This window comes from Macaca fascicularis, chromosome 13 (genome assembly GCF_037993035.2).
Source record: "Macaca fascicularis isolate 582-1 chromosome 13, T2T-MFA8v1.1".
In the NCBI taxonomy this organism is placed as follows: domain Eukaryota; kingdom Metazoa; phylum Chordata; class Mammalia; order Primates; family Cercopithecidae; genus Macaca; species Macaca fascicularis.
In genome coordinates this window covers 82,778,254-82,805,354 of record NC_088387.1, presented here as the reverse complement: position 1 = coordinate 82,805,354, position 27,101 = coordinate 82,778,254, and the positions used below count along the sequence as shown (strand labels likewise).

The following is a 27,101-nucleotide window of genomic DNA, read 5'->3' as shown; positions in this document are numbered from 1 at the left end:
CTTGAGGTCAACAGTTTGGGACCAGCCTGGGCAACACAGTGAGACTCTCATTTCTTAAAAAACAAACAAAAAAACTTAGCCAGGAGAAGTGGTGCATACCTGTAGTCCCATCTACTCTGGAAGCTGAGGCAGGGGGTGGCGGTGGGGGTATTATTTGAGCCCAGGAGTTCAAAGTTATAGTGAGCTATGATAGTGCCACCACACTCCAGCCTGGGTGACAGATCAAGATCTGAATCTTAAAAAAAAAAAAAAAAAAAAAAGCAGAGATGCTTCTATCAGCCATAAGTCACATATAGTTGACAGTAGTGGAATTAGCCAGACCTAAGAGGTGAGCTGACTTGACTGCAGTGGACAAGGCAGCAAACAAAAAGAGAGCACAAGCTAGCAGAGTGCGAAGGTCAATGAACTTAAAATACACCCCTCCACTCCTGCTCCCAACACCCACAATCCAGAAGCAGTTGGTTAGCATCTGAAAGAATCAGCCAGACCTAAGAGGTGAGCTGACTTGACTGCAGTGGACAACGCAGCAAACAAAAAGAGAGCACAAGCTATCAGAGTGCAAAGGTCAATGAACTTAAGAGTATGACGTAGCAAGGTATCATGGTTCTAGAAGGTAATGCTAAAGAGAGTGAAGCCCAAAATAAAACTGAAGCCATCCAGGATCTGCAGTTCACAGGTGGTCCACATAACAATGAAATTGAAGCATATAGCTGATATAAAAATTTGTTTTAATTTCTAATATGGTAAATACCAATAGATGTAACTTACATAAATATGCGCCAGCTGCCCAGTGGCCCGGTATTAAGAACTTTCAGAATGGATGTCTGAGACTGGCAGATGTGTGATCTTTCTAATACCCCAGAGAATGTAACCACTGTCTCCTTTATTTGATCACTGTATTTCTACTAACTTAGCTGAAAGCTATCGTTAACTTCTCAGCAACTACACTAAGCTGCTCGTTTACTGTCTGTAGTTAGTCAAAACCTCTGGATCTTTATAAAACAAAAGGCAGACCAGTTCTCTCTCCAGTTTCATATTTGTCTATCTGGTTCAATGAAACTAAGCATAGGACCTTTTTCTTACTAGTTAAATCCTATACTTTAAAAAAATTAGTAGTTTTGATTCATATCCCTTTGTTTCTGACAGGTGTCTTATTAGCTTTCCTAGCATAACACTTTAAAATGCTTCAGCAAAGAAAGCATAACACACATTGCATTAGGTTTAATTCACACCCTTGGGGCAGTGAGCTAACTTTTTAAAGAATCCTAATTGGAAATATACCTCTCCACTCCTGCTCCCAACCCCCACAATCCAGAAGCAGTTGGTTAGCATCTGAAAGAATCTAAATCAGGAGTCTACCCTCCAGAGGTGGCAACTGGAAGAACTTGGCTTATAAACTATTTTAATCTGCACTAGTGGGTTTACTAATGAGCTTAATATTATAAATATTTTTAAAACATGAATGACACTCTATGTAGATTACTTAGAATTACCATTTGGCATTTCTCTGCCTCTGCCTGAAGTATAAAGACTCTGGCAAGTCAATAATATTTGGAATGCTGCTTAGGTTCCAATTTGGATATATCTAGAATGCAGGATTCCATAGCCTGATCTCTCTAGGTTAGTTGAATCCTTCCTCTAGAAGAATGGTTCTCAAAGTGTGATCTGGGGGTCCCATGAGAGTCCCTGAGACATTTTCAGGGGGCCACCAAGGTCAAAACCATTTTTATAACACTAAGAAATTATTTGCTCTTTACATTCTCTTTCTCTCATGAGAGCACAGTGGAGTTTTCCAGAGACTACATGAAGTGTGAAAATGATGTCATCCCTGACAGCTACTGGAATACGAGCTTATGTTGTATTCTCGAGTTTTAAAAATGTGTCAGCTTTAATTTCTAATATGGTAAATATCAATAGATATAATTCATATAAAACATAAGCTCTCTTGGGGTACTAAGCAATTTTTAAGAGTATAAAATAAAGGAGTTCTATGACCAACCATAGCTCTAAAATATCTTCACATCTGCCACAAGTGAATCTTTCATGCTAAATGACAGCCTAGAGTTCTTAAGATGCAGGCAACTAGGACTTTACACAGCTTACAAAAAACAGGTTGAATGATTGTTTTGGGGTCTGCTTAGGATTAATAAAATAACATGTAAACTGCTTAGTAAAGGACCTGGAATACAGCACAATAAATGTAAGCTGTTGTCTACTCCCTTTGTTATAATTTATCTTGTAGTGTACAAGTCATCTTCATTTAAGTGTAGTGTAACTTTAACTTGTAGTGTAGTGTAGTGTAACTTAAATTAACTTGTAAATTAACTTAAAGATGTTTAAGTCATCTTAAATTGCTCCTGGAACTCAGTGAAAGTACAAATAAATAAATAGTCATGTTAATCACAACTTCTTTCTTTTAAGTGGTCAGTAATTATCTGATTAATAATTTATCCCAGAGCTTTGCTAGTGACTGACGAGTGATATCAACTTTAATAGTCTGTACTTTATAGAAACCAACTATTCCCCTCATTTACAAACTGTTCATTGTTGATCTCTAATCTCTGATACCTCTTCTGTTTGTCAACACTCACTGCTAATGGACTACCATCACATTTGCTGAATTTTCAATATGAGATATAATTTACATAAATCTAAAAGTGTCTAAAAATTTAAGGTCTCTAGCTGCTTTATAATTATCTATTCACCATCTTGTGTTTCAATTCCATCTTAATAGTGTTTTTCCTACCCCTTCCAGTTTGAAAATAATTTTCCTTACTAGAGAAAATGAATGCAGGAAATGAGTTCTTGCTTTTTACATATTTCAATATGACACTACCTTCTACTTGAAGTTGGTCTATTGTCTTTTCTCCCTTTGCTTAAATATACAATTTTCTATTCATCCTATGTAAAATGACTTTCCAGTTTATACACAGAAAAAAAAAATCAGGACTATATAGTAATACTTTTTAAGATGCCTAAAATCCTTTACTTTTATAATATTCTATTTAGTTAAAGTCTAGTATTATCAAAAAAGCTTGAGTAGTCATAGTCTATTAGAGAAATGACTTTCATCTGTCCCATGAACATCTTTCTTATAATGATAAATCTACATTTGCTTTTGGTCATTCACCAAGCCATATGCCTAAAAGGAAAGGACTTGAGTCAATCAGCCCATTTTATGCAGGTCAATTATAAAATCTTTGTCCCTAGGTATCTGAACTGAAATAAAATTAACCACTGAGGTAAATGTTCAATGTATCAGTATTTATGTCCTGACTCAACAAGTCCTCAGAATTCTGTTTTCTCATTTTGTAAAATTATCTATCTTATAAGAAACAGAAAAATAAGTAGAGGAGGAAAAGTTAACTATTTTGATGTCTACCAGAGCATATAGGGACCAAAATTCTAATAGATATTTTATGGTTCTGAAATTCTTATAATTCCTAAAACACACTTTTTAATCTTCTCACATTTTGTAACACATCACAGACTTAAAACTAACCAAAGTATATTTATGTATTTTTCTCAAATATAGCATAACTTGAAAAGCAAAATAAAATGTGACCAAGACCACTGAGAATCAGCAACTCTCGAATATCTGCCTGAAGTTGGCACACCGAGTCATCCTCCCTGGGAGAGGATGGGTAGCGATCTCTACACTGCAGTCCCCTGATTCCTGTACTGTATGTGAGTTACTGTCTTACTGACCAAAGCAATGGCTATTCCACTATATTCAGCAAAACAATTCAACCTTCATCATTAATGAGAAAAACAGAAAGTTTAATAACTGCTAGATGTTTTAATATAGAATAACTTATTTAATGTGAAGAAAATTTAAAAGTTTTTGGTTCATTTAAAAATTACTAATAAGCAAAAATTATTGCATTCCAAATGTATACTCTCCTTTCCCTTTAATAATGAGAGGTAAGGATGCTGTACCTGGGGGATACAGGCTGATCTATTTCTCTATAATTATACTTCCAAAGTATGAGCCACTGAACATCAATCCTACGTGAAATACGCTTCCAGAAAGAAACCACTGCATAGTTAAATCAGTTTTTTAAAATATCACATAGTCTTTTCTTGGAAATTAGCAAGGCCACTGGTATATTAAAGGCTCTGGGAAATCCTGTAGTGAGCAGGTGGTTGGAGAGAGGAGGGAGAAGCGAAGAGAAGGGAGGGTAACAAAATGGAAGGACGAAGGGTACCAGAAAGAAAGTAATGGGAAGAGGTGGAGGAAGGGAAAAAAGAGCGGAAGGGAGATGGGGCAAGTTGAGAGGGGGAAGAGATGGAGGAGAAAGAAAAAGAAGAAATAAAACTTCTAATTCTGTTTAGTTTACTATTTACCCAAATTATTTTTTCAATACACCCATTTTTTTTTTTTACAAAACACGTATTTGTATCCCTCAGAACTAATGATCTGTGGAAAACATCCTAGCAATACTGGTAAAGGAAGGTATCTAACTCCACCAAAGTTTTTTTGCTTAGAGCAGTGGTTCTTAACTGGGAGTGATTCTGTCCCCCAAGGAACATTTGAAAAAGCCTGGATACGTTTTTGGTTGTCACAACTGGGGGAGGGGATGCTACTGGTAACTAACAGAGGAAAGGGGTACTAATATTAACTACTATCCTACAATGCACAGGACCACTTCCCACAACAAAAAAAGTATCTGGCCTCAAGTGTTGATAGTACCAAAGGTGAGAAACCCTGGCTTAAACAAATAACAAATTAACATCAACTTCAAGATATATTCCTAATTCCTCTCAAAGACAGAAAAGAGAATGACATTAACAGAAAACTGATAAAATCCGAGTAAGTATACTGAGTTTAGCTAATAGTATTGCACCAATGTTAATATCGTAGTTGTGAAAAGTGTGCCATGGTTGCGTAAGATGTAAACATCAGAGAAAGCTGAGTGAAGGAAATACAGAGAACTCTGTATTATCTGCAGAGTTCTCTGTATTATCTGCAGCTTTTCGTAAAAGTAGAATATTCCTAAATTAGAAAGTTCCCTGTTTTAAAAGCAAGAGTAGCTGGGTATAAAGTGACTTAACTGTAATCTTTATTCTCATATTCTAAGTATTCAAAAAGACATTCACAAATATATTTCGAGTTAAGATCCAGTTGCTTCCCTTCTCAGCACTGTCTTTGGCTCTAGAAAAAAAAATTTTCCCCAGTTTTGTATAACTCAAGAGACCAACATCTCCTTCCAGGATTACTGTGATAAATACACTGTAATTAGTTTAAATTGCCTGTTTTAATCCCCTCCACCCTAGGTCCATCCTCCACAGAATATACTAACTCTGTTAAAATCTTTCAGCCAGTATGCTCAGTCCCTACAGGTCCTAATTAAGGCATAAAAGATTCCTTTTTGCCTATATCTCCACAACCTTATCTACTCCAACTACACTCGGCCCTCTGGAGGCCACTGGTCCAGCACCTGTGGGGTTCAACCAATCGCAGGTTCACCTAACCGGAGACTGAAAATTTTTAGAGGGGAAAAAATAAAAATAACACAACAATAAAAATAATACAAATTAATAAATTATTACACTATTTACGTAGCATTTACACTGTGTTAGGTACATATGTCACCTAGAGATAATTTTAAATTAAAGGATGTGCACAGCTATGCCACTTTATATGAGGGACTTGAGCATTCATGGGTTTTGGTATCCACTGGGGTTCTGGAACCAATCCCTGCACATACTGAGAAGTAACTATGTAACCCCTTTTCCCTCTCAGGCTGTAATGTGAGACCAGTAGCTGTCTCCTGAATATGTCACAGTTTTTCATGCATGTGTTCCCTTCGCCAAAAATTCCAATTTTTCTATACACATAAATATCTATCAATCTTTTAACACCCAGTATTTGGCAATTACATCATTCACAGAGCTTTCTCTGATTCCCCTACTTTGACAAAAATCAGACAGTCTATCATCCTTACACTTGTGCCTTACTTCTAAATTATTACTGCATCTAGCATATTATGTTACGATTATTTGCTCATGCCTACTTCTCCTGTTAGATTATAAGCTTCTTAAAGGGAAGGATTAGGTTTTAGATATCTTTATATCTGTGAAAATCAACACTGCACTCTACATGCTAAGAAATAATGTATAAACACTTTGTAAATGGTGGTGATTTACATATTTAAGTTGTTATTGAGGTAAAGAATGCTCATCTAAACTAGTACTCTGTACTTCAAAAGTTTATTTACTTTATTTTACTTTTGAGACAGAGTCTCGCTCTGCCACCCAGGCTGGAGTACAGTGGAGCGATCTTGGCTCACTGCAACCTCTGCTTCCCGGGTTCAAGTGATTCTCCTGCCTCAGCCTCCCTAGTAGCTGGGACTACAGGCATGTGCCACCATGCCCAGCTAATTTTTTGTTTTTGTTTTTTTTTGTTTTTTTTTAGTAGAGATGGGAGTTTTGCCATGTTGGCCAGGCTAATCTCAAAATCCTGACCTCAGATGATCTACCTGCTTCAGCCTCCCAAATTGCTGGGATTACAGGTGTGAAACATCACACCCAGCCCAAAGGTTTAAAATATCTATTCTAGATAGTTTTTATTGTATGGATCAAATCTTCTACTGGCTTATTAAGAAGCACTTGTTGGAGAGGCGCGGTGGTTCACACCTGTAATCCCAGAACTTTGGGAGGCTGATGCAGGGAGATCACGAGGTCAGGAGTTCGAGACCAGCCCGGCCAATACGGTGAAACCCCGTCTCTACTAAAAATACAAAAATTAGCTGGGTGTGGTGGCACGCGCCTGTAATCCCAGCTAGTAGGGAGGCTGAGGCAGAAGAATCTCCAGAACTCGGGAGGTGGAGGTAGCAGTGAGCCGAGATCGTGCCACTGCACTGCAGCCTGGGTGACAGAGCCAGACTCTGTCTCAAAAAAAAAAATAAAGGAGCATTTATTGTTTTTCCCCCTAAGCTTTTATTGGTTCAAGCTTGAGACGAATGTCTGCATTTTCTTAACTTATTCTTAAATGATATGCTGGGCTAAGGAATGCTTAGAAGGAATCTGAAATTAATTTAAACTCATCTTTAGTTTAAAAGAAGTAATAGTTAGGCCAGGTGCAGCGGCTCACATCTGTAATCCCAGCACTTTGGGAGGCCGAGGCAGGCGGATCATGAGGTCAGGAGATCGAGACCATCCTGTGAATGGTGAAACCCCGTCTCTACTAAAAATACAAAATATTAGCCGGGCGAGGTGGCGGGTGCCTGCAGTCCCAGCTATTCGGAAAGCTGAGGCGGGAGAATGGAGTAAACCCAGGAGGCGGAGCTTGCAGTGAGCCAAGATCGCGCCACTGCACTCCAGCCTGGGCAACAGAGCGAGACTCCGTCTCAAAAAATAAAAAAATAAATAAATAAATAAATAAAAGAAGTAATAGTTAAGCTCCAAAAGAATTGTAAAGAATAAGTCTATGATGATTTAATTCTGTTGTTTTATGTTTTAATATGTTTAGTAGAGATGGGAGTTTTGCCATGTTGGCCAAGATAATCTCAAACTTCTGACCTCAGATAATAAATACACAAACAAATATTCAGATACAAATACATAACAAACAAGGACTAAATTTTTTAAATGGTAAAGCTTTGTCTATTGAGTTTTTATTGTACAGTATATTAATGATATTGAACAGTGGAGTAGGAAAGGCCTTGTTAAGAAGAATGCCAGGTATTCTGCTTTATTGGAGCTCAGTTTCAGTATTTCTTCAGAAGCGAGCACAGCTACCCTGATACAAAATGGGCTTCTGAAACTTACTTACATGCTAGTCATATACCAAGATAATTCATAGGTTAAGTCTGATTCTCTGAGGGGGAAATTTATCAATGGTCAAACTACATTTGCTCAGTTTCCTCGACTTTTTGTCTAAATTTGTTATCTAGGTTGTAATAGCAACAAATAGAAGGAAGAATGTTGCAATGAACAGTATATATTTTACAGGGTTTGTATCAAGTTCAAACAAGATCTTCCTTTGTAAAGTCATTCAGTAAGAGAAAGAATTCAAGAAATCATGTTCCCTCTGAGACTAAATCTCAGAAATGGTATGCCAAATCTCAAAATGGTATGCCAAAAAAGACATCAGACTAGTTAGCTGGAACGCCAGGTTTAAATCCCAGTGCCACTAATGAGAAGTCGAATAGCCTAAATAAGTCATTTATCTCCCATTCCATTTTCTCATCTATAACCAAGAGTGGGCTGTATGACAACATCTCTTAGTCCCTTACAGATCTAACATCCTACAAGTCTAACTATTAGGATTCCCTACTCCAAACTTGGCTGAGACTGAACTTCAATTAGGGAATATGGGAAGAATCTCTACAGAAGAAAAGAGCAAGAGAGACATAAAATTAATTGCTGTCTTACATTATACGACTATTTACCATCATATCACTTTGATCAGCTATACCCGTTATAGAATAAAATAACATATTTAAATTAGTGTTTCTTAATTATTAGATTATACAACACTAAAAGAACATAGTTTTACTGAAAAAAAAAAGATCCTACTTTTGTCTGTTTTACTTTGGTTTCTGGGTAATTTTGCTTTTTGTATTCTTTGTATTTGGAATAAAGCAAAATCATAAAATAAAAAACTTAATGTTAAATTCTCTCAAGAATCTTATTTGTAAAACGGAAATAACATCTACCACAGTTATACTGCTATCCAGGTTGCTGAAAGATCAAATGAGACGCTAAAATAATGATACTTTTAGAAAATTAAGTCGCAGTAGTTGTAGTAGCAGCAGCAGCAGCAGCAATAGCGGCAAATACTTATTGAGCATTTACTATATTCTAAGCACTGTTCTTAGTATTTCATATGTAGTTATCCAGGAAGCACTCACAACTATCCTATCATGTAGATATTATTATCATCATCTCCACTTTATAGATGAGGAAACAGAGGCACAAACTGGTTAAATAATTGATTAATAAGTGATAGAACCAAGTTTCAGACCAATCTGTTTCCAGAACTTAACCTCTTAACTACCAAAGACAGGATTTGTCTCTGGCAAAAAGATCATGCTCATTTTACCATACCAAGGGTGCCATATAAATAAGTGGGGTTATCCTGGAATAACAGGTTAGATTTCGGATGGTTCCATAATTTTGTAAGATTCAGATCATGTTTGAGAGATACTCTTAGATCAATGTCCCTGGTGGAAAAAAAACGCTCATTTAAAGACCAGCTTGCCCTTGGGGGAAAAAAACCTTTGTAATACTTCTCCTAGCTGAGTCTAGTAGGTAGGTCATTTTGTTAGGACCAATAGCAGTAAAACAAAGTGTTTTGAAGTGGTGTTATTTAATTGTATTAGTTATTTGTATCATGAACTTCAATGGTTTTAAGAGAATATTTCTTTGAACTTACAGAGTAACTGCCTGTGCTGAGTAGGCTTCCTAACATACAAACTGATGGAGAAACTATCTGTGTTAGGTTGCTGTTTGAATAACTCATCATATAAGTAGTTTTAAATTGGCTGCTAAAGAACCCATTCAAAATGTGTAACAGCCACTGACCTAGGCATAGTACCTATCCCTATGTGAAAAGGGTTAGTTAATTCCCTGAAGTCTCCATAAAACCCACACCTCGGCCAGGCGCGGTGGCTCACTCCCATAATCCCAGCACTTTGGGAGGCTGAGGCGGGTGGATCACCTGAGGTCAGGAGTTCGAGACCAGCATGACTAACGTCTGTATTAAAAATAAAAAATTACCGAGGCAGGCGGATCACGAGGTCAGGAGATCGAGACCAGCATGACTAACGTCTGTACTAAAAATAAAAAATTACTGAGGCAGGCGGATCACGAGGTCAGGAGATCGAGACCATCCTGGCTAACACGGTGAAACCCCATCTCTACTAAAAATACAAAAAATTAGCCGGGCGAGGTGGCAGACGCATGTAGTCCCAGTTACTTGGGAGGCTGAGGCAGGAGAATGGCGTGAACCTGGAAGGCGGAGCTTGCAGTGAGCTGAGATCGCGCCACTGCACTCCAGCCTGAACAAACTCCGCTTCGGGGCAGGGGGCGGGGAAAAAAATCAGCCGGGCAGGGTGGCAGGCGCCTGTAGTCCCAGCTACTCGGGAGGCTGAGGCAGGTGAATGGCCTGAACCCTGGAGGCAGAGCCCGCAGTGAGCCTAGATCCCGCCAGGGCACTCCAGCCTGGGATCCAGCGTGGGCGACAGAGCGAGACTCAGTCTCAAAAAAAGAAAATATTTAGCTGTGCATGGTGGCGTGTGCCTATCGTCCCAGCTACTCGGGAAGCTGAGGCAGGAGAATCTCTTGAACATAGGAAGTGGAGGTTGCAGTGAGCCAATATGCGCTACTGTGCTACTGCACTCCAGTCTGGGAGGTTGCAGTGAGCTGAGATAGTGCCACTACACTCCAGCCTGGGTGACAGAGTGAGATTCTGTCTCAAAAAAACAAAAACAAAAACCCCCAAAACAAACAAACAAACAAAAACAAAAAAACCCCCCACACCTCCACCTTAAACAAGGTGGGGCAATCAAAGCTGTACAAGAGTGGTTACAACCATGAACAGCAGGTCCAACTGGCTTTTCAAAAGCTGGAAAGGTGACAGGGCAGAATATCTTAGTCTTTTCTATCTGTTGGGCCCAAAAGAGAAGAGAAAAAGTGTTTTGTACCCGGACCACATGAAAACGGGAACCTGCAATAAGTTACAGTATGTTGGATGTTGCTAAAGTATACTGAAGAAAAACTTAAGAGTTTTTTTAATACATAGGGAAGGCCAGGCAGGGTGGCTCACACCTGTAATTTCAACACTTTGCGAGGCCGAGGCAGGTGGATCATTTGAGCCCCGGAATTTGAGAGCAGCCTGGGCAACAGTGACATCCCGTCTCTATCAAAAAATACAAAAACAAGGCTGGGTGCAGTGGCTCACGCCTGTAATCCCAGCACTATGGGAGGCCGAGGCAGGCAGATCATGAAGTCAGGAGATCGAGACCATTGTGGCCAACATAATGAAACCCCATCTCCATTAAAAGACAAAAAAATTAGCTGGGCGTGGTGCCACATGCCTGTAGTCCCAGCTACTCAGGAGGCTGAGGCAGGGAAATCACTTGAACCCAGGAGGTGGAAGTTGCAGTGAGCCAAGATCACACCACTGCACTCCAGCCTAGCGACAGAGCAAGACTCTGTCTCAAAAAAAAAAAAAAAAAAAAAAAAAAAAAGGCTGGGCATGGTGGTACGTACCTGTGGTCCCAGCTATTCATGAAGCTGAGGTGGGAGGATCACCTGGTCACCTGAGCCTAGGGAGGTCAAGGCTGCAGTGAGCCATGATCATACCACAGCACTCCAGCCTGGGTGACAGAGTGAGAACCTGTCCCCTCCAGCCCCCCCCCCCCAAAAAAAAGGAAAAAAAAGAAGTAAAATATTCTCTAATCTTCCCTTGGAGGAAGCTTAAAAACAACTAGGTCACCAGTGATCAACTCACAGTTGCATACAGAAGTGAATGGAAACAAGATTTGACCCTAAGGTGATCGTCTATGCAATATAACCTAGGAACCTGGCTTGGGTCTGGCTACCAAAACAAGAGGAAGGAAATTCACAGTCCTAAATTCACAGTCCTAAGTTCACTTTAGCACCTGGAAAAATAAGTTACTGAGATCATTAGAGTTCCTAGTTCTTTGGACAAAATGAAGGAAAGGAACAAGGTAATATAGTACTCTTAGACCAGAAGCACAAAATAAAAAAAAAAGTTTCTGATAAACACATAATTGGAAGAGATACTCCTGACTCTACACTGACCTAAGTCCAGAAGAAAGGGGCAAGAGAATGGCATATTTAGATCACTAGTCCACCACTGGAAGACTAACCATAACGTTTTCACTTGCCAGCACCTCCACTAAAAGCACATCTAGAACTCCCATGTCATACGACTGTAATACTGGTTACAGAATTAACATAGGTCCTAAGTAAAAAATCCATTCGTGTGAAAATATCCTATCTTCAAAGCATGAAGAAAAACTACAAAACATGGTATTAAAACTAACTTTATTTTGTTTAATGTATTAGGTGATGAAATCATTATTGCTTTTCAAAAGGGAAACAAACAATATACCTGAGATAGCTTCCAAAGTAAGCAACAATATTTGGGTGTTTACAGTCTTTCATCATAATAATTTCTTGCTGCACAACTGCAAAGTCTTCTCCTAGAATAAAACACAAGCATGTTGAGTATTTAGAGGTAAGTTTCAAAATGCTCATTTATTTCAAAACACAATAAAATAATTATACCTATTAATAAGTATAACATAATTAATGAGTTATAAATAAAACATAGCCATTAAGTTAATGGTATTACTTTTAAGACAATTTCAGTCCTGACTTGAGAGAAAATACAGCACAGTTATGAAAAACAGGAACTCTGGTCCCAGACTTCCTGGATTAAAATCCTAACTCTGTTCCTCACTAAACTGTGCAAGCTTGGGTAAACTATTTGACTTCTCTGTGCCAATTCCATCCTCAGTAAAATAATAATGGCGTATCTCATAGGGATGTTGTAAGGGTTAAATGAACCAACACACGTAAAATGCTTAGAATAGTGCCTGGCACAGAGTATGCTTTATACAAGTATTTGCTATTATTATTATTATTATGCCTTGGACACAGTCCTCGGTATAATCCATCAATAGGAAATGTAAACTACTTTTTCCTTTATTTCTAAATAACATTTAATATAATTTTAGCACAAAGAAGTAATTCTTTTTTAAGTTAGGGCAGGAACCCTTATATACCAAGTGTGTCAAATTTATCTCCACAGGCTGTTTGTAGAGCTGAGAGGCCTACACTCGAGCAGTACTGGATTACCAGATGGCCCACATTCACAGGCTTATCCTGTATTTGGGTGCCTTGTTCCAACTGTGTTAGGATGCAGAATGGGATTGTATTTTAGCCTGGTCAGACTATTAGCAAATAATCTCTCTCCTACTGCCCCCTTGTCCAAATTCTCTAAAATAAGATCTGGCAATCCTATAGCAGTGTCACATGCTGTGGCTCCTGAATGAACACTTGTCATGGAGAGATACAGAACTGCAGTGAATGCAAATGTGGTGAACCAGAGACTCTGCAGAAAGAGAACAAGTGGAAGTGCTTACTCTGAAATAAAAGTAGCTTTGTATTACTAATTCAGCTTTTAAAGTATTATATACTATGAATAGCCTGATTAAATGTAAATTAGTAGCAAAGTAAAAAACAGAAGGCTTCCCCAATTACTGCTCAAATCTTAAGTATGAGGTCATTGTGGTAACTCCTGAGATTTCTGGCCTTGGCATTTTGCTACTGCAAATGTAACTGAGACTTGAAACAGCCCAACCATGAACCATGTGAACCCAATATCAAAATCCACCTTACTGCCCCAGTTACAAGGAAAGAAATAATGGAGAAGACACACTTCTTATGTTGAGTTCTTAATTTCTGCATTGATGTGAGCACAAAATCACAGATCTCCAAAGACATAATTTTTAGGCTTTCAAAAATTTGGAAGATTATTGAACTATGATCTTCTTATCACTTTACTTCCCACCATTAAGGATTCCTGATTTTCTGTGTATTAGAAGAAATCAAAGTTAGAAATAATAAAGCCAAAATAAGACAAACACCAATTTTTATAGGTATACTAGATACTTTGGAAGTTCTGGACTTTTAGTTTCTCACTCAACCCAAAATTATACTTTTATTCAATCTAGTGAAAGAGTTGCATACAATCAAAGTTGATCTAGTCAGAGTGAACCCAAGACTTTAGTTTGATGGCTGGAAGACAAAAGCTCTCTTTCTGGAGTAGCCCTGAGAGTTATTAGTAGTCATGATATAACCTCAAAGGGAGTCAGCCTTAGGATAAAGTTAGTATGTGGAAAGCACTGAGCAGAAACAGGTAAAAGGAAGTATATTGAGCTATTACAGCAAGCCTCATCTGCCTCTGTAATTTTCAGATACACCTGTACATGACCAATAAACTCTGTGTACTGTTTAAGCCACTTCAGCTGGGGCTTCTGTTACAGATAACTATAAGCATCGGAACTTCTACAGTGATCTTTGTATACATTGATGTCTGCATGTCTATGTGTTCACTAGAATACAAAGTCCTCTAGGATAGGAATATGTCTTCATCATCTTTGTACCCCAATACCTAAGATGTGATCAATAAAGAATTGTTGACTGAATGAATCTACAACACCACATAATTCCTTTCTATGATGACTGTAAATCCAGAATATCAGCTTTTGGTTTAGTTTCATCCAATTGTTAGCATGTTTTATACAATTAATTGCCTATATATTATTCCTTTTATTTCTAATACAACGTATTAGTGGCTTTAGGTTTTCAACTGCAGCTTTCCCATGAACTACTACTCATCCAAAGTGTATCATTTTGTACTATCAAGTCAACTTTATGTGATTGTGAGAATGGTCAAATTAAATTCAACATTTTTGTGGGAAAAAGAGTCCACATACTCAATTTTTAAAGGTAAATAAAAAATGTAGATTTAGGTAAGAAAAAAGTAGAGTTTAATACATTAATAATCCAAAGGATTTAAAGAACTTTGTTCAAGGCTCATAAGAAATACATTATAAAGATAGGCCTATCATGAGTAGAGAAGCAGGGGGTAACTGCCCCCATGATTCAGTTACCTCCCATGGGGTCCCCCCACAACACATGGGGATTATGGGAACTACAATTTAGGATGAGATATGGGTGGGGACACAACCAAACTACATCACCCCACTTCTGGCCCCTCCCAAATCTCAGGTCCTCACATTTCAAATCACAATCATGTCTTTCCAACAGTCCCCCAAAGTCTTAGTTCACTCTGGCATCAACCCAAAAGTCCAAGTCCAAAGTCTCATCTGCGACAAGGCAAGTCCCTTCTACCTGTGAGCCTGTAAAATCAAAAGCAAGTGAGTTACTTTCTAGACACAATGAGGGTACAGGCATTGGGTAAATACAGCTGTTCCAATGGAAGAAATGAAAAACAAAGGGGCTACAGGCCCCCTGCAAGTCTGAAATCCAATAGGGTAGTCATTAAACCTTAAAGTTCCAAAATGATCTCTTTTGACTCCATATCTCACATCCAGGTCATGCTGATAACAAGAGGTGGGTTCCCATGTCCTTGGGCAGCTCCACCCCTGTAGCTTTGCAGGGTACAACTCCCCTCCTGGCTGCTTTCACAGGCTGGTATTGAGTGTGTCTGCAGCTTTTCCAGGCGCACAGTGCAAGCTGTTGGTCGATCTACCATTCGGAGGCCTGGAGGACAGTGACCATCTTCTTACAGTTCCACTAGGCAGTACCGCAGTGGGAACTCTGTGTGGGGGCTCCAACCCCATGTTTCCCTTCTGCACTGCCCTAGCAGAACCATGAGGGCTCCACCCTTGCCACAAACTTCTGTCTGGACATCCAGGCATTTCCATATATCCTTTGAAATCTAGCCAGAGGTTCTCAAACCTCAATTCTTGGTTCTGTGCACCTGTGGGCTCAATGCCATGTGGAAACTGCCAGGTTTGGGGCTTGCACCCTCTGAAGCAATGGCCTGAGATGTACAATGGCCCCTTTTAGCCATGGCTGGAGTGGCTAGGATGCAGAGCACCAAGTCCCTAGGCTGCACACAGCAGGGGGAACCCTGGGCCTGGCCCACAACACCATTTTTTCCTCCTAAGTCTCTGGGCCTGTGATGGGAGGGGCAGCTGCAAAAGTCTCTGAAATGCCCTGGAGACATGTTCCCCTTGTCTTAGTGATTAACATTTGGCTCCTTGTTACTTATGTAAATTTCTGCAGCAGGTTTGAATTTCTCCTGAAGAAAATGGCGTTTTCTTTTCTATCGCATTGTGGGGCTGCAAATTTTCCAAACTTTTATGCCCTGCTTCCTCTTGAATGCTTTGCTCCCTAGAAACTTCTTCCACCAGGTACCCTAAATCATCTCTCTCAAGTTCAAAGTTCCACAGATCTCTAGGGCAGGGGCAAAATTCTGCCACTCTCTTTGCTAAAGCCTAACGAGAGTCACCTCTGCTCTAGTACCCAACAGGTTCCTCATCTCCATCTGAGAGCACCTGAGTCTGGACTTTATTGTCCATATCACTATCAGCATTTTGGTCAAAGCCATTCAACATGCCTCTAGAAAGTTCCAAACATTCCCATGTCTTTCTGTCTTCTGAGCCCTACAAATCTCTGGGAACTTCCAAATTTTTCCACGTTTTCTTTTCTTCTTCTGAGTCCTCCAAACTCTTCCAACCTCTGCCTGTTATCCAATTCCAAAGTTGCTTCCAGATTTTCAGGTATCTTTACAGCAGCACTCCACTCCTGGTACCAATTTACTGTAACAGTCCATTCTCGTGCTGTTAATAAAGAAATACCCAAGACTGGGTAATTTATAAAGGAAAACGGTTTAATTGACTCACAGTTTGGCATGGCTGGGGAGGGCTCAGTAAACTTACAATCATGGCAGACGGGGAAGCAAAAACATCCTTCTTCACATGATGGCAGGTGGGGGAAGTATGAGCAAAAGGGGGAAAAGCCACTTATTAAATCATCAGATCTCATGAGAACTAACTCACTATCACGAGAACAGCAGCAGGGGGTAACTGTCCCCCATGATGCAATGACCTCCCGTGAAGTCCCTCCCATAACATGTGGGGATTATGGGAACGATTCAAGATGAGATTTGGATAGGAACACAGCTAAACTATATCAACAATCAAAACAATAATAGCTTAAAGATTAACCCTGAATAGTCCCTTATTTCTGTCACATTAAGTCCATACTTTGCTGCTGGCCCTGTCTACAGATTCCAGCACCGTGTCACTATTAAGGATATGCACTTTGAAGAAAACCTAATTATGAAACTTGGTTTCACAATTTACTAGTTGTATCATCTCAGGCAAATTTGTCTGTCTCTGTCTCCTGTTTCTCTTCTGTTTCTTTCTTTCTCTCTCTTTCCTTCCCTCCCCTACACCCTTTTGTCTCTGTATTATAGTAATTATATCACATGTTTTATGTAATAATGTGATTATATATAATAATATATATTATAGCAACTACCCATAGTCACAATTCTATGCCCCTTACTCTATTTTTCCCCATTTATCACACTTAACATATTATATGTTTACTTATGTGTGTCTCCCTAGCACATTAGACTCTTTCAATATAAATGAATTAATGAATTATTCCAAAGGTAATAACCAACTGAAACCCACAATAAAAAAATAAGGTGGTATAAACAATAGAAGTACAAGATTTTCATTATTTACTATATATGACTGTGCTCCTGGAAAACAAACACTTGAACAAAAAGCAGAAACAATTTTTTAAAATCCTTCAATAACATATTAGAATATGTCAAATTAAATTGTGTACCTAAGAATAGGCTTTAAAACCCACAAGCTCCATACAAAGTTTAAACTTGCTTTTAAAATCTTTAAAATGATAATTATTAAGTTATGTGAACATTATTTAAATTAAACTACATTTTATTTAAATATTAAACATTTGATTTATTATTAAATTATCATTTTAAATAGAATCTGCTCTGTTGTTAGTTTTCATGTTAAAGAGCTGTTTGATACTGCAAAGAATTATTTCATTATAATGACATTTGTCAAGACGTTTCTGGAAAACCATGTTAGCTTATCAGAGCCATGAAGATGTTAAACATGTAGAAGAGAAAAATAAAGATGATTAAAAGAAAATAAGAAAACAAAGTATTCTGAGAGATAAAAGACCTGAGAAGAGCAAAAGACACTTCTCTTCTGAATAGAAGAACTTACTATGGTAAAGACAGCAAGTACCTTATGAATTAATAACTGTATTATTGCAATTCCAATCAAAATGCCAAATGAATTCTGAAAAAATTATACTTAAATTCACCTGAAAAAATAAACATGAAGGAACAGTTTTCTAATAGGTATTATTCTGAAATAAGTAGCTCTTATTTAGAATTGATACATCTGGAATAATTCTCATCTTTCTGATTCTTTATCCTGGATCATGTTAAATGTCCTATGGCCAGAAACAAGAAAAAGAAATAAAAGACGTCCAAATTGAAAAGGAAGAAGTAAAATTATATTTGCTGGAAGATGACATGACGTTACATATAGAAAGCTCTAAGGATTCCACAAAAAAACTGTTAGAACTAATAAATTCAGCAAAGCTGCAGGATACAAAGTCAACTGCATTTATATATGCTAACAGCAATCTGAAAAGGAAAATAATCCCAATTACAACAGCATCAAAAAGAATACCTAGTAATAAACTTAACCAAGGAGGAGGAAGACTTGTACTCTGAAAATTACAAAACGTTTAATTAGAAAAATAAATGGAAAGACATGCCATGTTTATCGACTGAAAGAGCACTGTTAAAATGTTCATACTACCCAATGTGATCGACAAAATCAATGTAGTCTGGAAAACAAACAGCAACTTTTTTCTTTCAGAAATAGAAAACACAATCCTAAAATTTAGATAGAACCACAAAGGACGCCAAATAGCCAGAACAATCTTGAGAAAAAAGAATAAAGGCTGGAGGTCTCACACTTCCTGGTTTCAAAACATATTACAAAGCTACGGTAATCAAACAATGTGGCACTGGCATAAAGACAGACATATAGACCAATGGAATAGAGAAAAGAAAACCCAAAATAAACACATGCATATAAGGTCAAATCCTCTTTTACAAGGATGCCAAGACTATGCAATGGGGTAAAACAGTATTCACCAAAAGGTGCTGGGAAAAACTGGATGGCCATATGCAAAAGAATGACATTGGATATTATCCTACATAACAAAAAATTCAGCTTTAATTAAATACTTGAATATTAATTAAATACTTATATGCAAGGCCTGAAACTATAAAACTCTTAAAGAAAAACACAGGGCAAAGCATTCATAATATTGGTCTTGGCAATTATTACTTGGATATGATATTAAAAGCACAGGCAACAAAAGCAAAAACAGACAACTGAAATTCCATCACTAAAAACCTGCACAGCACAAGAAACAGAATGAAAAGACAACCTATGGAATGTAAGAAAATATTTGCAAACCATATATGTGGTGAGGGGTTATTAGACACTCCTACAATGCAACAGCAAAACAAAACCCAACAAATAATTGGATTCAAAAATGAGCAAAGGGCCGGGTGCAGTGGCTCATGCCTGTAATCCCAGCACTTCTGGAGGCCGAGGTAGGCGGATCACCTGAGGTCAGGAGTTTGAGAGCAGCCTGGCCAACATGGCAAAACCCAGACTCCATTAAAAATACAAAAAATTAGCTGGGTGTAGTGGAGGCATCTGTAATCCCAGGTACTCGGGAGACTGAGGTGGGAGAATTGCTTGAACCCAGGAGGTGGAGGTTGCAGTGAGCCAAGACTGTGCCACTGTACTCTAGCTTGGGCAACAGAGTGAGAGTCTGTCTTTTAAAAAAAAAAAAAAAAAAAAAAAAAGCAATGGGTGATGGATACATGAATTAGCTTTATTTGATCATTTCACAACATACATATGCATCAGAATACCATGTTGTAAACTGTAAACAAACAGTATATAATTTTTGTCATTTATAAAGTAATCATACTGGGGATTTTTTTTAAGAGCAAAGGACTTGAACAGAAACTTCTCAAAAAAAGATATACAAATGGCCAACAGATCTATATCAAAAGATGCCCAACATCACTGTCTTCAGGGAAGTGCAAATCAAAACCATGATGTCACCTCCCACCTGTTCAGATGGCCATTATAAAAAACAAAACACAACAAAACAAAATGAGAAAATAGCAAGTGTTGGCCCAATATGAATACCCCCGTCCACTGTTGATGGGAATGTAAAATGGTGTAGCCACTATGGAAAACAGTACAGAAGTTCCTCTAAATATTAAAAATAGAAATGTAATATGATCCAGCAATCTTACTTGTGGGTATATACCCAAAAGAACTGAAATTAGAATCTCAAAGAGACATTTGCACTCCAGAAAGCAGAATGGTCATGGCCAGAGGCTGGGGGAAGGAAGAATTAGGAGTTGCTGTTCAGCGCATAAAGAATTTCAGTCATGTAAGATGAAAAAATTCTAGAATATAATCTATAACATAATGGTTATAGTTAACAATACTGTATTAAATATTTAAAATTGTTAACAGGATAGATATCATGTGATGTGTTTTTACCACCATTGATAAAAAGAGACAAACTCTAAAATATTTGAAGAGATTTATTTTGAGCCAAATATGAATGACCAGTGGTCTGTAATACAGCTCCAAGAGATCCTGAGAACAGGTGCCCAAAGTGGTTGGTTTTATACAATTTAGGGAGACATAAGACATCAATCAAAACATGTAAGGTGGGCCAGGTGCAGTGGCTTACTCCTGTAATCCCAGCACTTTGGGAGTCCAAGGTGGGTGGATTACCTGAGGCCAGGAGTTCGAGACCAGCCTGGCCAAAATGGTGAAACCCCATCTCTACTAAAAATACAAAAATTAGTCGGGCGTGATGACACATGCCTGTAATCCCAGCCGTGTGGGAGGCTGAGGCAGGAGAATGGCGTGAACCCAGGAGGTGGAGCTTGCAGTGAGCCAGGATGGCGCCCCTGCACTCCAGCCTAGGTGACAGAGCAAGACTCTGTCTCAAAAAAAATAAAAATAAAAATAAAAATAATGGGTAGTGGAGACCAAGCTTTTATCATGCAGATGAAGCCTCCAGGTAGCAGACTTCAGAGATTTTGTTAGACCTATAAAGTGCCAGACTCAGTTAATTCTCTCCTAGATCAGGAAAAAGACCTGGAAAGGAAAATGAATTCTCTATGGAATACAGATTTCCCCCACAAGAGATAGCTTTGCAGGACCATTTCAAAATATATCAAAGAAATATACTTGGGATAAAATACTTCAATTTCTTGCAGGGCCTGCTATCTGTCATGTGATGCTATACTAGAGTCAGGATGGAATTTGGTGTCTTATTGCTACAAAAAGTCTGTTCACTAGTCTTAGGATCTCTGTTTAAATGTTAATGTTGGTCTGCTGAGCCTGAATTCCAAAGGGAGGAGGGTATAATGAGAATGTGGAGTCTCATTATGATGATAACATCATGGCCTGAACTAGTTTTTCAGGTTAACTTTGGAATGCACTTGGCTGAGGACAGCGTCCATCAGTCAGCTGGGGGGCTTAGAATTTTATTTTTGGGTTATGCCATAGTAATTTTTAAAATGTCCTATAGCCCAGAGAAAAATTTAAGCTAAGACTATGAAAAATAAACAAGGTTTCTCATGCCATTGTTATGGGTACTTCATTCTCAAATCTTCCATTTCCATTCTATTTCAAACACAAAGAAGTGAGAACATACATGTATGTTACATGTAAAAGTGTTTTAAAGTCAATTTCAAATTAACTTTTAATTTCATGTGCGGTGTCATTCGAAATACATAATTTCTAAACTCCATTTCCTATGGTAGAAACAATAAATGAAATTAACGGTACTTCAGTCGTTCATGAAAGGAGTCAAACTCTGTAAAATATTTGAAGAGATTTATTCTGAGCCAAATATGAGTGACCAATGGCCCATAACAGAGCCCTCAGGAGACCTGAGAACATATGCCCAAGGTGGTTGGGGTACAGCCTAGTTTTATACATTTTAGGGAGTGCTGAGGCATCAATCAAATATATTTAAGACTTAACATTGGTTCGATCTAGAAGGGTGGGACAGCTCGAAGCAGGATGGTGGGGTGGGGGTGGAGGTAGTGGCTTCCAGGTCAGAGGTAGATTTCTAAAATTTTCTGATTGGCAATTGGCTTAAACAGTTATCATCAATAGAAAGGAATGTCTGGGTTGTGATAAAGGGTTGCAGAGACCACGGTTTTATCACCCAGATGAAACCTCCAGGTAGTAGGCTTCAGAGAGAATACATTATAAATGTTTCTCATCAGACATAAGATCTGCATTGATGTTAATACCAGTCAGCTTTCCCTGAATTCCAAAAGGGAAGATGGTGTAATGAGGCATGTTCCACCTCCACTTCCATCATCGCCTGAGTTTTTCAGGGTAACTTCAGAATGCCTTTGGCCCAGCGGAGGGGTTCATTCAGATGGCTGGGAGGCCTTGGAACTTTATTTTTTGATTTATACAGTAATCTATGGCTAACATTCCAACTTCTCTTAAGTTGTCAATTATTGTCTCAAACTACTGGAGTACCAGGAAATACTCTGAAATACTACATTAAATTATCAGGGTATCTTGAAACCCACTGGCTAATCTTTAAAAAGATAAGAAATTGGCTTAAGTAATAACAATATAAAATTAGAAAAAATTTTTCTAAAACCACAAAAGCTGCACCCAACTTTGAATTTTTTGAAGAAATATTAAAGCCCTGATCAATAACAGAAATACAAAGGAAGTGTCTAATAATTCTATTGATTCCTAGTTATTTCAAAACAAATGAAAAAAATCATTATAAGAGCAATATTCGTATTTTTTTCAGAAATGAGAATAAAGAAAACCACCCTTCAAATACTTCACCTGATAAAAATAACCTAGATCCCATTTATGTGTTTGGCTGTATTTTACTAAGTGTTCTTGATTAATGCTTAAGTATCACTTACATTTACATACATTGTTACTGAATGGACACTTGGGTTCACAAAGTCAAGAAGAAATTCCCTTGCTCAAACTATCTAAACAAAAAAAGAAGCCAGGCACAGTGGCTCACACCTGTACTCCCAGCACTTTAGGAGGCTGAGGCAGGTGGTTTGCTTCAGCCCAGGAGTTTCAGACTAGCCTGGGCAACGTGGTGAGACCTCATCTGTAGAAAAAAATTAAAAATAAGCTGGGTATGGTGGTGTGAGCCTGTAGTCTCAGCTACTTGGGAGGCTTAAATGGGAGGATTGACTGAGCCCGGGCGGTTGAGGCTGCAGTGAGCTGTGGCTGTGCCACTGCACTCTAGCCTGGGTGATAGAGTGAGACTCTATCTAAAAAAACAAAAAAACAAAACAACAAAAATACAAAAAAGGAAAAGGGGAAAAAAAAAAAAAAAGAAAGAAAGAAACCATGGCCCTGGCTCCCTAAAAAAAAGTCCTACTCTAGAACTGGGCACGGTGTTGGAAGCCTGTAGCCAGATATTTGGGAGACTGAGGTGAGAGTTCGATCCAACCTGGGCAACACAGTGAGACCTCATCTTTAAGACAAAAAGAAAAAATTTCTACCCTAACGCTGTGTTTCCCAACTCAGTTTTCTTAATGCCTCTCCCCCATGAAATTTTAATACCACAGATACTCTGCATGTTTATGTATTATGCATATATACATATATATATATCTGTGTTTTATACATAAAATGAATTAAGATTTTTTTCATCCCGAAGAACCAGTTCCACTCCTTTCTTATTTTAAAGGACTATTTGAGAAAACATTCTCTAGTGCAAATGGATTGTGTCCAGGGAGTCAGGGAAGGAGGGCTTAACTTGAGCTTCCTGACCTATAAACCTGTTGGGTCTCCTTTTCTTACCTGATCCAGCTCTTTTGAGAGCCAGGTTTACCCAAGTGGTTCTGATGGAAGGCCTAAAATAAGGAAGGTACGCATAACCCAGGAGTGAATTTCTAGTGAAAATCCTCTGGAGTATATCCCTCCCACCTACTAAAAATTATGGCAGCATCCGTACAGTTTCTATATGTAAAGTAAGTATTACAGGAGACTCAAAAAATGTTTTTGGAGTAAGGACAGAAAAGGGAAAAATAGAGCATAATGTAGATTTTAAGGGAAGTGAAGAATACAATGGGCAGAAATTTTTCTGCTTTTATCATGCCCACCAACAAGAACAGTGACACATTGTTCAAAATAGTTTTAGCCAGGCACAGTGCTCATATTTGTAAACCCAGAACATTGGGAGGGCAAGGCAGGACAATCGATTGAGGCCAGGAGTTTGAGACCAGCCTGGGCAACACAGTGAGACCCGGTCTCTACAAAAAAAAAAAAAAAAAAACTAAAAAATTAGCCTGGTGTGGTAGTGCACACCTGTTAATCCCAGCTAGTAGTGAGGCTAAGGCAGGAGGATTGCTTGATCCCAGGAGTTGGGGCTGCAGTGAGCTATGATCACATCACTATAACTCCAGCCTGGGTGACAGGGTGAGATCCTGTCTCTAAAAGAAAAGAAAAAAAAAATCCCCAAAAAGAAAAAAAGTTAAATAAAATAGTTCTAATTTTGGACATTTTTAATCTCCCAACTTTCTGTTCTCTCACCAGACCTGATTTAAAGACATTTTTTTTAAGCAGCTCCTGATCTGTTCTTGAGGTTACATAGGCATAAACCATAGCTGTATAAAACTCACGAAAATGAGTTCCTAAAATCAAAACAATACAACAAAACTATTCTTCCCATAAACTCAATTTTGACATATATTGTACCTCTCCCTTATCCCTTGTAAATTTATCAATCATGTCTAAAGTCTTATCCACCCTAAAATCTCATGCAGTCACCCATTCCTTCCCTCTGCCTGTAACTCAAGTATGGCTGTCATAGCAGTAATATGTCTTCTTACCAGCAGGGTCTCTCTCCCATCTGCCTGTGTACACTGAATCTTCTTACAGTTATACTCTGATCATATTACTAACCTGTAAAAACAAACAAAATCCCACTGTCTACACGGTAAAATTTAAACCTTTGAGCTAGTTTTATTTTTATTTTTATTTTTTTTGAGATGGAGTTTTGCTCTGTCACCCAGGCTAGAGTGCAGTGGCGTGATCTTGGCTCATTGCAACCTCCGTCTCCCGGGTTTGAGCGATTCTCCTGCCTCAGTCTTGGGAACACAGGTGCGTGCCACCAAGCCAGGCTGGTCTTGAACTCCTGACCTCAGGTGATCTGCCCACCTCGGCCTCCCAAAGTGCTGGGATTACAGGTGTGAGCCACTGCAGCTGGTTGCTTTGGGCTAGTATTTAAGGCTCTCCATAAACTTATCATCAGTTTTCCACTTCTTATATCCCACCATGCCCTCAGAGAGCATACCGCTCTAGACAAATGAAACTACAACTTCCCAAACAGGCCTAGTACTTCCATACTACCTTTGCTTTTATCTATCCTCATGTGGAATACCCTCCGTTCTCTTATTCTACTAGCAAAATCCTAGCCAGTCTTGAAGGCTCATCTGAAGTTTTACTTCCTTAACCATCCCAAGGGAAATGGAATTCACAGCCTCTATGGAACCCACCAAGTATAAGTCAGGATATATCAGCCACTCTGCACTATGTGTGTCCTTTCACATAGCATCCTACCTAGATATTCCCAGACCAGAGTATTTCAGAGTAAACAGTCAAAGGCGGATCTTCAGTGACCCAGGAATTAAGTCTTTCTAGGCACAGCCATCACCGTTCCTTACTGCCAGCACCACCACCTACATATGCACACACACTCTGTTCAATGGGTGATTCTCTGTAGTTAGGCTGTGACTTACATAAACACTCTAGTTATCATACTGGATAACAAGTTCCTTGAAGGAAGGAACTATATCTCTGTATCTTCCTTCTAACTAAATTAAGTGCTAAATAAACATCCTTGAAGCCAAATCACTGGTCATATACAGAGGACTGAGAATAAGAAATACATTGCAGACAAACGAAACAAAAAGTCCTTTATCCGTTGCTTTTTTATTTTGGAGCATTATTACCATTCAATGTGTAAATATCCAATCTGTCCAGTCCAGTCAGCCTCAAGTCATAGGATGATTCCAATATATTTAAGAGTGGCTAAGCAATCCATGATTAATCTTTGAAGAATAATTATCACGAATGATGTAACAACTATTCATGATGGCAATAAACACAAGGCAGCACTGAAAAAGCACACAGTGGCAAGGGATCCACAAAAGCACGCAAGGGAGATGGGAAAAGGCACCAGATAAATCATATCCCCAATGTTTCGTCGCTCTATCATGAAAGATAAGGAGGCAGAAAGCACCTCTACTAACTCTCAGGAAAGAAAAACACTAATGTCAAAGGCTGGCAGGAGAGAATATTCCGTAACATTTAACTTTGGAGGTTCATGAAAAAATAGTAGAATAACGTCTTATTGTTACTTTTTCACACTTTTAAAATTTGGCTTTACAATTTAATGCATGTTGCTCTCACTGAAACAAAGTATAATACCTTATTTTCTCACTACAAGTTTCTCTGTTTATCAATCTCAGTAGTTTTCATTGTGTTGGAAAAGGAATGAGTTTCCCCATTTAGAAGAGTTTTTCCTATGAGTTTCTACCTAATGAATCACTGTTATCTATCTGCATCTGTATCATATTAACTAGTACTGCAAACAATACCACAAATGAGTACAAGCAACTTTTAAATTCTGACTTTAAATCCCAAAAAGAGATTCCAGATCTATAACTTATTTATATAATAACACCTTATCAGAACTTGTAAAGAACTTATCAGAACTTGAAAATAAAGCCCCAAAGCATATATATATATATATATATATATATATATATATATATATATATATGTTCTATTCTACTAGCAAGCTCTGCCATAGCTCTCATCTTGATCCATTTTTAATTATTTTTATTCAAAGAAGTCTCAAGAATTGGCAGTGTTCCAGCTGGATCAGCCACAGACTGTAGGAACAAACCTGTCATCTGACAAATTCACGTTTACCGACCCATTGCAATGAGGAAAACCACACGCCAGATAAATCTTAGGGCATCTAACCCAAGGAAAATACAGAGTTTTTGTAATACTTTAAATAAAATGGAATTGAGATGAAATTTAAATGAAGTGGTGTTTTGACAGGCTTAGAGCAAAGGAGAGCTGTATGTAAAGGGGCTGACTTCAGGATTGGATTACAAAGTGAACCCAAGGTTCTTTTTCCTTATAAGTAACAAAGTTATGATGGATGTGAACACTGTGTCTCTCACCTGAAGCTCTGCCATCTGGGGCGTAAATCAAGACTCGTTCTCTATGTCAAAGTGACTTGGATTCTCCAGGAAAGAGTGGAATGTTAAACTCTTGCTGCTACAGGTTGAATTTCCCTAATTCAAAAATCTGATATACACAATGCTCCAAAATCCAAAACTTTTTGAGCACTGATGTGACGCAAATGAACTAAATTCTGCAATCAAA

General features: G+C 38.4%; 1 protein-coding gene across 10 annotated transcripts in view; it reads right to left on the bottom strand.

Moving 5' to 3' along the window:
- Positions 1-27,101, bottom strand: part of MAP4K3 (mitogen-activated protein kinase kinase kinase kinase 3) — a 189,325-nt gene that overhangs the window by 94,421 nt on the left and 67,803 nt on the right. For 9 of the 10 annotated variants that reach the window (XR_006691463.3, XM_005576048.4, XM_005576050.4 and 6 more), the window contains one exon: positions 12,089-12,179. The exons of the other annotated variant lie outside the window; for it this stretch is intronic. Coding sequence is in view for 8 of the 9 variants with exons in the window: in XM_005576048.4 (XP_005576105.1) it covers positions 12,089-12,179 (91 nt within the window). In the remaining variant the exon portion in view is untranslated. The remainder of the gene's footprint in view (positions 1-12,088; positions 12,180-27,101) is intronic. 10 annotated transcript variants of the gene reach the window in all.